General features: G+C 44.0%; 1 protein-coding gene across 1 annotated transcript; it reads left to right on the top strand.

The window, feature by feature from the left end:
* Positions 1 to 626: 626 nt before the first annotated feature.
* pgap4 (post-GPI attachment to proteins GalNAc transferase 4) lies at positions 627 to 5465 on the top strand. The gene is made up of 3 exons (XM_088342959.1): positions 627 to 803; positions 3124 to 3545; positions 4600 to 5465. The coding sequence occupies exons 2-3, from the start codon at positions 3180 to 3182 to the stop codon at positions 5356 to 5358; spliced, it is 1125 nt and encodes a 374-aa protein (XP_088199085.1). The 5' UTR covers positions 627 to 803; positions 3124 to 3179; the 3' UTR covers positions 5359 to 5465.
* Positions 5466 to 11223: the final 5758 nt, after the last annotated feature.

Here is an 11223-nt window from a genome sequence, read left to right as displayed (position 1 = left end):
TTCTGTTGCGTTCCCTTTTCAAATTGTTTTCTTTTTTCTTTTCTCTTTTCGTGTTAATTTTTTTCATGTTCGTTGTTTAATCCTTCCTTATTACCTTATTTCTTATTTGTTCTTTTTTTTCCTTTTATTTTCTGTTTTTCTTTAATTATTATTGATTATATTTTATCTTTTATTATTTCATCCCTTTCCCCTCTCTTTCTTTTGTATCCTTTTATTTCTTTTTCTTTACTTTTTCTTTTCTTTTGCCCTCTTTTTCCTCTTCTTTGTATTTTTCGTGTTTTTTCCTTGATTTCTCTATTTCTATGTTGTTTCTGTTCTCCTATTTTTTTTAGTTTTTCTTTTATTCTTTTTCTCTTTTTCCAAAAATGAGGATGCTACTACTTTGAGCCTCTGGAGCTTGTTATTGTCATTGTGCTTTCGAGCACGCGTTTTCAGCGACATCCAGCGGTTGGAATTGTTCATGGAGCGACAGAGTTAGCCATGCGAATGTTTTTTTTTTATTTCGATGACGAAAACAAAAAAAAGAAAGTCCATTTTGAACACGACGTCGTTTCCTATTTTTCCTTTCCGATTTTTAGGGTGACGTCATCCGCGGACAGGGACTCGTTACCGTCTAGCGCCCTCTGCCGGCCAGCTACAGCGAGGAGACGGGACGCAAGCTGCGCGCGCATCCTGCAGCTGGCCACTTCCGTGTTGTGCCGCTCCTCGGCGAGGGCTTTGCTCACCTTTCAACTTCAATCTGTTTTTGCTGGTCGCGATGACGTCACGACCGTAAGTGTGACGTCACGTCTGTCCACGATTTGGTGAGTGACGAGATGATTTTAGGCTCCTCAAATCTCAAAATTCTTAGTTCCTGACGCCGTCGTGACGCTCGTTTTCCATTTAGGGGGGCGTTTATGTTTGGATTGCTTTTGACAACCTTTTTTTTTAAATTCTCGTTTTTGTCTTCGTCGCATGGTTTCTTTCCTTTCGAGTATTTCCGTCTTGTCTTTTTGTCCCCAAAACCAAAATACGGTCCCCAAAAACTTCCGAACCAGGTGAGGACGATCCGTTTTGTGGAATGCGGAAGTAGAACGGGACACTCCATTTTTCGGATCCTGCTCTTAAAAAAACAAATTCGAGTTCAAAAAAGAAAGAAGAAGGTGTGTTTTCTTCAGTTGAGCACATTCAAAACTTTTACAAGGAGAATAGTGTCGATAACAACTTTGTTTGCAACGAGATTAGACGCGGCACCCCGAGAGAAACGAGTCATAAAGAGAAAAATGGTCTGCATTTCTATAGCGCTTTTCAAGTCAATGAAGAGCTCCCAAAGCGCTTTACAACTTACCCATTCACACACATTCACTCACACACCAATAGGGAGTCAGCCATGCAAGGCTGCTTATCGGGGCATTAGGGATTCAGTGTCTTGCCCAAGGACACTTTGAGATATAACTCGGAGGAGCCGGGAATCGAACCTGGGACCTCTTGATCCCAAGACGAGCGCTCTACCTCTACCTCCTGAGCTAATGCCGTCCCACTGTTACATCCACTAGTATTTTTAAATCACTCAACTTTCTACTTTCTTGAGTAGATTTTTGATGAAGAAGGTGTACTCTTATTCCGCTACATTAGGCTACGTTGAAGCCGTTACTTAAATGGTAAATGGTCTGCATTTCTATAGCGCTTTTCAAGTCAATGAAGACCTCCCAAAGCGCTTTACAATGTGCTTCACACTTACCCATTCACACACACTCACTCACACACCAATAGGGAGTCAGCCATGCAAGGCTGCTTATCGGGGGCATTAGGGATTCAGTGTCTTGCCCAAGGACACTTTGACATATAACTCGGAGGAGCTGGGAATCGAACCTGGGACCTCTTGATCCCAACACGAGCTCTCTACTTCCTGCTAATATCACTTTTATTATTGTTGTGTTTAAAAAAACTACACGAAAAATGAATATTTCACCTAAAACTTTGATAACTCGATACATCAAATATGAATACTTTTTGGGTGGGTTCAGGTGTCCTTCAAAAGTTAAGTTATTGGTGTGTGAGTGTGTGTGTGAATGGGTAAGTGAGAAGCAGCTTGTAAAGCGCTCATTGACTTGAAAAGCGTTATAGAAATGCAGTCCATTTACCATTTAGCATCTTGATTATCCTCAAAACGTTTGGAGGCTGACTCCCTTTTGGTGTGTGAGTGTGTATGTGAATGGGTAAGTGTGAAGCACATTGTAAAGCGCTTTGGGGGGCCTTCGTTGACTTGAAAAGCGCTATAAAAATGCAGACCATTTACCATTTAATACTTTCTCGATAAAGTGCCCAACTGAATTCAAGGAGCCCGTTTGCTTTTTCTATTGGGCCGATCTGCTCTTGCTTGACTTTATCAGGCTTGTTTGGGGAGGAACAAACCCCTGAAAAGATGAAAAAGAAGAGTTTATTCCAGGGTGTCTAAGAAATACATGTAAAACGTGTTACTCTGCTGCCATCTCCTGGCTTAAAGTCGTGATTGCGGGTTTAAGTTGTTTCACTCTATCAGAGACTTCCCCAAGGTCATCACAACCCTAAAGGAGCCACACAATTGTCATATCTTGCCTTTGTTTTTTGTTTTTTTCATTTTTTGCTGTTGCTGTATTTTTCCATTGCATTCTTTTTATAACTTAGGCCATTTTTCTCTATATTTACCCTGGAGCGCCATGTCCAATCTCATTGCCTACAATCTTTTACAACATTGATACTCATCACCAAAAAACAACGGACTCAAAATATGAATGGTTAATGATGTGCATTTCGAAAGGGCTTCTCAGGTGACTGGAGACCACCGGTTAGCGCTTTACAATGCGCTTCACACTTACTGACTCGGACACACGCTTTAATAACGATGGAAGCCATGCAAGGAAGGGGCTTAGCTGTCTATCGGGGTTGGTAGGGGTTCTGGGTCTTGCCCAAGGACACTTCCACATTGATCTCTGATGTCACGGCTCGTTTATTGCCAAAAAATCTCTTATTGTAGGTCTCTTTATGTGTTTTGAAGCATAATCTGTCCATTTTCTATTTGCTTGTTTCATTTTTCTTGTCTTTTCTGCCCCACCCCCTGTTTCTTGTTTGTTTTCCTCCCTGTTTTGCCCAATGCCAATAAAGACGAACGGACGGGCTTCCATCCGGGTCCCGGCCGCCGTCCCGCCCGCCGCCAGGCGATGGCGCCGACGCGCCGGTGGAGCGGCCTCACGCTGGCCCTGCTGGTATCGGCGCTGACCTTCTTGGTGGTCCTGCCGGCCTGCTGCCATCGCCTCCTCCACTCCTACTACTTCCTGCGTTGGGCCTACTTGGACGCCATGAGCTCCGACGCCCTTCGCCAAAGTTGGCGGCGAGGCCAGGATGCCTGGCGTTACTGGAAAGACGCCAACGCCACGGGAAAGGTCGAGCGGACGCCAACCGAGGCGCCCGATTTGCTGGTGGCGGTGGTGACGGCCCGACGGCCGCAGGCGGAGGGATACCATTACCTGCTGCAGGTGACGCGACGACTACGCGCGCTCCTGGACGAGTGCGGGGAGTGCGCTCGGGTGAGTGCAGGATCCTGGGTTCGGTTCTGGACTTCTCGAATCGGAGAACACGCAGCCCCCGAAAAACACGCGACCTGGCGCAGATTTCAGCTGCGCTGAAAAAGTTTCATCAGACAGACACTTCTCGATAGAGCGACATTTTTCAGGCAAATGTCTCCGTTTTTGGGCCTAATGAAATTCAGCCCGACCTGACCCGGGTCGCGTGTATATAAGCCCGAACCTGAAATACACACTTGATTTGAGAAACGAACCTGAAGCTTTCATTTGCCGCCAGAGTAAACACGAAGCTCTACCCCAAGCGTGCGTACTTCAGCACTGAACCGTGATATCTGTCAAATTTCCAAATATAGCTTCTGAAAATCAGCCCGCCCCATTATCGCTCGACTTCTAGTTTACATTCCGGAAATAGTCGGATTGAGATTTGGCAAGTTTATTGTATTTTCCAGCCTTTAAGGTACATGACAAAACAGAAAAATGTCAGAAAACTGAAAGTGTTCCTTACAATACAGTGTATCATTTACGTGGAATATAAAGGTGGTCCCCCCCCAAAATGATGCACACTTTTACTTTAAATAATCAACAGACTTTATATATTTCAGATTTCTTATTCGTATGAATGGCAGATAATTGGCTTACGCGTTTCCAATTAATGGTCTGAAAATAAAGCTCAGCTGCAAAGACAAAATGAAAAATGACACAAAAAAATAAAAAATGAACAAAATATGCCCCACAAAATACAGGACGACTGAAGAATGGCCCAAATATTGTCCCAAAAACAACGGTCAGAAAATAAACCCAAAAACACACAAAAAACGACCAATCAAGAACCCAAAAAAACGAGAGCCTGATTAATGATCCAAAATATGAGCCCAAAAAACAAAAACACACCAAAATATGACTGGAATTGTAATAATCACTATTGCTCAGGTTTGGTCTCAATATCATCGAAACGACCGAGAAAGGACCTTGGCAAAAATCAAGCGAAAAAAACTTTGTTAACACCTCGCGAGAGCCGACCCAAAAGAAAAGTGACCGTTCCCCTTGTGGCCACCAGGTGGTGCTGTGCGACGTGGAGAGCGGCCCGCAGACGCACCAGGACGCCCAGCTCCTGGAAGGTCATTTCCAGGTGTTTCGACGGCCGCCCGGGTCCCGCCCTCCACCCGCCGACCCCTTCGAGCGGGAGAAACGCGACTACGTCTTCTGCCTGCGCCGGGCCTACCGACTGGCGCGGCCCCGCCACATGGTGGTGCTGGAGGACGACGCCCTGCCCCGCCCCGACTTCTTCCGGGTGTTGCGCGACCTACTGGGGCGGCGTTTCGCGGAGGGAGCCCTCTACGTCAAGCTCTACCACCCGGAGCGTCTGCAGCGCTACTGGAACCCGGAGCCGTACCGGCTGCTGGAGTGGGCGGGGTTGGGCGCCCTGGGGGCCACCCTCCTCCTGCGGCTGACGGCGCTGCCGCCCTCGGCGGGTAGGTTGGCGCTGCTGGCGCTCTACGTGATGGCGGCGGGCGAGTTGGCCGGGCGACACTACCTGCTGGAGCTGCGGCGGATTTCGCCCCAGTTGTACGCAGTGTCGCCCGCCAGCGAGTGCTGCACGCCCGCCATGTTGTACCCGGGCGACGCCGCCCTCAGGGTGGCCGCCTACCTGGACGGGGTGACCTGTTTCAAGGGCAACGCCAAGGACACGGCGCTCTACCGGGCGTGGCGGCGGGTGCCCGCCGAGCACGCCCACAGCGTGGAGCCCAACCTGGTCACCCACATCGGGGCCTTCTCCTCCGTCAGGCCGAACCCGGTCCGGCCCAGGCTGCTGTGAGCGGCCGGGCCCCCCGGCCGCACCCCTGACCCCCGGGGCCGACGTCCGCCCCCGCCTTTTGCCACTGGGTGCCTTTTCTCAATAAAGATGCTTTGGATTTGCTGTGACTCTTTATTTGCCTTTCACTAAGATGGAAAAAAGAAATGAAAAAGAAGACAAAGGGGAAAAAGGCAGGAAATGGGGAAAAAAAGGAAGGGGAAGAAAAAGGGATGAATGACCAAAAAAAAGAAAAGGAAAGAAAGACAAAATAGAGAAGGAAAAAGAAATGGGGGAGGGGGGAAAAGAAAAAAGAACAAAAATCAAAGAAAGATGAAAAAGGGGGAAAGGAATAGAAAAATAAAGGCAGAGTTAAAAAGGAATGGGGACAGAAAATGTAATGAAGAAAAGAAAATGTATGAAAAAATAAGCGGAAAAGAAAAACATGATAAAGACAGAAAAGGGAAAAAAACGAGCAAAATAACTAAAAAGAACATGGGGAAATGAAAAAGTTAAAAAAAAGAAAGGGGGGACAAATGGAAGTTGCAAAAATGAGAAAAACTAAAACGTAAAGAAACAAAAACACAAGATTTGAAAAGGAAAGAAAAGAGAAGAAGATGGGTATAAGGGAAAAAAAGGAAAGAAAAAGGGGGGAAAGAAGATGGCAGTTAAAAAAGGAAGCAAAGGAAAAAAGACAAGAAAAAAAGGAAGGTGTTAGGGTTGTTGCGGACTGACTACCGTATTTTCACGTTTCTAGATACTTACTAATACTGGATTAGGAAATGGAGAGTTCCGTCTCTTTTGTATATCAGCCCCTGTTTGACTTCAACGCTCGGCAAGCGATTTCATGTGTACCGTCATTCGAGTCGACCGAAACTCAGCCTTCGAACCATATTGCATACGTCATACACACAGACCCTTAGACCTAGCGTTACGATAGATCCAGTGGGCGGGGCTTAGAGAATACTTGCACCGGTCAGAAAACAGAGGAAAAGGAGGCACGACTTCCTCATGCGACGCGTTTGTGCGTCAGGATCGGAGAAAAAAATCCGTTTTACGGGATCCAAGCGGACACACAAAAACAAGAGTTGTAGTCAGTCCATTGGAGTGAAAAGATTGGACCGAGGTGGTCATCAAAAATGAATATCAACTAAAGGAAATGCTATCCAGTCCATATGACCTATTATACAGGTGAACTATCTTAGTTTCTTGGCTTTGGCTAACTGTTAGGCACACATTGCAATTGTAGGCCATAAAATCCAAAGAATTTATGACGTTGTTTTTTAGTAGAAGCATTTCTCATACCTGTCAAATAACACAACAGAAAAAGGCAGTAATACAGTATAAACGTCTATAGACAACTCCATACATGTAGGATATACAATAAAGTCTGAATATATTTTCCATTATTATATATTGGTTTTACATATTTGCTTACTTTTCTATGTACCGTATTTTCCGCACTATAAGGCGCACCGGGTTATAGGGCGCACCCCGAGAAAATAGTTTTTGGTCCTATTTTTGACATACATAAGACGCACCGGATTATAAGGCGCTACAATGGGAACGTGGACAAAACAGTCAGATAGTTCAGTCCAACCTCTTACCCCCTTAACATTCCCAAAGCTTGCAAAGACGCAAAGACGGGTCGAGAACACGCGCGGATGCGGTGTCCGTACGATGTCACTCAAATGCATCGTTCCATCATTCGGAAGGTTCAAGTCTTGGGATTCAAGAAATGCCAACCATTCCTTAGTTTCTATTTTCTTTTTCACTCGCAACTTTACTGTGCATATGACAATAAACACTTGGAATTGAGTTGAATTTAAAAATAGACACTCCATTCCATCCATTATCTGCACCGCTAATCACAGAAACATCGAGTTCAGTCTGAAACAAGATACAGAGATAATATATATAGCCAGAGTAGCTCACCAAAGTCGTTGTGTTCATAATAATGTGCAGCCAATGTCCTCTTATATCCGTGAGGGTAGTAAATCCAGGAGAATACAATATTTACAAATACAGAATAGAAAAAAAATGCTTTCTCTATGCCGTCAGCCACGTGCTATACACATTCATCTTTTTCGGCCAATTGCAGGCTTTGTTTTGCCGCTTTAGCCAATGGCAGCCTGTAAATGATAAAAAGGATCCGCCCCTTGACCTCCGAATAACTTTAGCCAATAGTGATCCATTCAAAAGACTATTGACACATTGGTTAGCCAATGAAACGCCGGTAAATAAATCCCAGCATACACCGCGTACTACCTGGCATTCGGGGGAAAATCTAGTCGGCGGCTGCAAGTTAGTTGGAAAACTTAATGTTGATCCATAAATAAGGCGCACTGTATTATAAGGCGCATGGTCAGCTTTTGAAAAAAGAAAGGCTTTTAGGTGCGCCTTATAGTGCGGAAAATACAGTATATTAAAATTACCAAATGAGCCCAAATAACTACTACATCTTAATTAGTTTACTCTAATATTTTAGAAAGAAAAACATAATTGTACAACAAACTAAATTATCGACCGCTGCTATATCATCCGATTTAGTTTCTACCCTTGCCTGTCAATCAAGCATGGCCCAATGCAGATATAGCAGAAACTATGAGATATAGAATTTATCATTTTGAAAACTAAGCCCCCGAGGTCTCATCTCATCTCATTAGCCGTACCGCTTATCCTCATTAGGGTCGCGGGGGGGGCTGGAGCCTATCCCAGCCATCTCCGGGCAGTGGGCAGGGGACACCCTGAACTGGTTGCCAGCCAATCGCAGCCCCCGAGGTGAAAACTGTAAATCTGCGAAGTAGCGGCGCCCCTTCAGAAATGCTTAAAAAAACATATACAGGTATCCAGTATACCCCCCCTGTATACAGTACACCATATAGAATACGGGGAGAGAGAGACAGAGTGAAATTCATGTAATAAAAAAATAAATAAATAAATAAACTAAAATATGTTGTATGTACACGGAACAGGACTGCGGCAAAACCACTACGAAGCATTCAGTATGATTGTATTAACCGCTCTCAACCACATGCCGCCATCGCAGCTTATTTCGCTTGTTAACACAACCGGTTACATATTGAAAATAAAAACAGTAAAAATGTGATATTTGATGCGTGTTTGCGAAGCGTTTTGGGAAACAACCGTTAAAAAAATGGTCTGTGTTCATTCGAATGACAGTGAAAGAGCTACCTTCTGACAATAACAACATACTTTAGCTCGCGGCATCGAACGGCTTTTACAACAAATACACGAAACCGCACACAATTAGCCGTGTTTAGGTAGTACAAACGACCGCTCTCTTTTGGTATAATAAAGTCAAACTTGAGATGAAATGTGACAGAAGAGAATATACTTACGTCGCAGAGTTCCTCCATGATAAACTGAGCGCCACATAAGAAGGGGGTGAGGTGGGAGGAGTTAAAGGAGGGGGGGTGAGCAAAGCGGTAACTCACCATGACTAAGCATTGTGTCAGGGCCTCCCCCTCCCCTTCACAATAAGAGTGTCCACACCGTGTCCTCAGTTGACATAAACTCGCACTCAATGGCGTCAAGTCAATACAGTAAATGCTTTTATTGAGAAGGTAAGGTATATTTTTTAGACCCGCGAAGCTCTGAACCCGCGAAAGTGGAACCGCCAACTAGCGAGGTACCGCTGTACTGCCTGGTACATTTCTTAGTGCAGGGGTGTCAAACATGCAGCCCGGGGGCCAGATCAGGCCCGTTAAGGGATTGAATCCGGCCCGTGAGACAACGCTCAGAGAAGCGAAAGAGAAAAACGAGCTGCAGGTCTAAATATGTCCACTTGATGTTGCAAAAGCCAGGTGCGTCTCACAAAGACGGTGTACTTGAATCTATTTCTTTCTCTCTCTCTCTCTCTCTTCCTCCCTTTTTCTCTCACTCTGTGTCTCTCTCTCTTTCACTTTCTGTGTCTCTTTTTCTTTGTTTCTCTTTGTCTCTTTCTCTCTCTGTGTCTTTTTACCTTCTTTTGCTCTCTATTCCATTTTTCCTTTTCTCTCTTTCGCTCTCTCCTGCTTTCCCCTTCTCTCCTTCTCCCATTCTCTTTCTCTCCCTCTTTTCTCTCCTTCCCTCTTTCTTTCTATTTATCTTTGGATATCATTCTTTCTCTCTCTTTCTTTCCCCCTCTCTCACTATTTGTCTTTATATCTTTTTTGTTTCTCACATTCTCTCTCCCTCTCTCTTCTCTCTCTTTCTCCCTTTCTCTCTTTCATTGTCCCACCCTCTCTCTTTTTCTCTCCTTCACTTTGTCTTATTTCTTTCTCTCTTTTTCTTTCTCCCTTTTTGTTTCTCTCTAATATTCTAGTCCGGCCCCCGAAAGAATGTTTGTTCTATCGTGTGGCCCCCGAGGTAAAATGAGTTTGACACCCCTGTCTTAGTGGATTGATTTTGTTACTTCATGGCGACTTGGGAAAATATTTCTTTGGAAATTCTGTGAGAAAATAATAGGAACCATGTGTGTTCATTTAATAATCAATGATCAAATCATCAAAAGAAAGTTCTTTAAAGCTCAATAATGTATTTAATATCAAAGTCATAGAAAACCCTCATAGTTTTCTTTTCTTTTCAATATTTGATACAATAAGAAACAAAACATTTATTTTGTTATCATTGAAGTAATATTATTCAGTGTTGGTTTTCAGCTTCATTTGGAAAACCGATTTTGAACATACATAAGCCGCACGTGTATATAAGCCGCATGACTTAACCCAAACCCGACTTCAAGTCCCGATTGAAACTGAATGTCCTTCATTAAAGTACACAATCCAAAAATCACAGCCGGCAAAATGAACGGAAAATGATACCGGTACTTAAGGTTTGATGCACACCTGCAGAGTCCGGGTCCCGTTGAAAGTAATCCAAAGAAAAAAGTGTATATTACCAAAGGTAAGGGTGGGAAAAATATATCAGATGAACACATTTACTCACGAAACTCCTTTTTCTTTAACCAACTTTTTACCCTCTCTTCTTTCCTTGTCTGTCCCTCACTTAAACTCAGCACCCCGCGTTTGTTCCGCCCCTCACTTTTCGTTCACCCGTGCAAAACATATCAGAATAAGTGTCTAAAACAAATACAAATAAATACATTACAAAAATATACAGTTGCAAATACATATTATACATAGGTTACACATATTTACAAAGAAAGGCGGTACACTGAGGGAGTTTTCAAAGCTTTAATAATAATAATATAGCTTTGACAGGGCAGTTCATGGTAGCAACACTCGAGCGCCGCTGGCGGCCGTTAGAAAAATGACATAAATTGGCCGCATCACTGAATAAGCCGCGGGGTTGAAAGTTAGGGAAAAAAGTAGCGGCTTATAGTCCGGAATTTACGGTAAATGATCCCAAGGAAACTTCTTTTTCAATAATCTTAAAAATGTTCTCGCCCGTCGATGCCGTGTAGCCGGTTAGCGTCCGGGTAGCTCCACGTTAGCGTCCGGGATGCTAAACGTGAGCCACGTTTCCGTAAAACACAGGAAAGGGAAAACCGTAGTTTTTGTGATGCAACCGTAATACCGTAGTGGGTTCAAGAAAACCGTACTCATTACGGCAGAACCGTAGTACTTGGCAGGTATGATTTCTTGATGACATTTAGGCTACACGCTAACAGTTAATTGAAGCTAAGAAAATAACAAGCTATTTTACTGATCTAATAAGTAAATGGACTGAATAGCAAAAATGATCAACTTTTTAATGGCTATGACCTGATATAAAGTGTGTATCGCAAACCACAATATTTTTGATGAGTGCCTCGGTCCAATCTTTTCACTTGAATGCGTTTAAGCACAATAACTATGTTTTTTTTTCTGATTCCGGCACACAAACACCCGACGTGACGATGGCGTTCTTTTCCTCGGTCTTCTA

The sequence above is a fragment of the Urocampus carinirostris genome, chromosome 8, assembly GCF_059441175.1.
Source record: "Urocampus carinirostris isolate Australia breed hairy pipefish chromosome 8, RoL_Ucar_1.0, whole genome shotgun sequence".
Lineage (NCBI taxonomy): Eukaryota > Metazoa > Chordata > Actinopteri > Syngnathiformes > Syngnathidae > Urocampus > Urocampus carinirostris.
The sequence above is the reverse complement of the archived record's forward strand: the minus strand, read 5'-3'. Positions and strand labels throughout refer to the sequence as shown.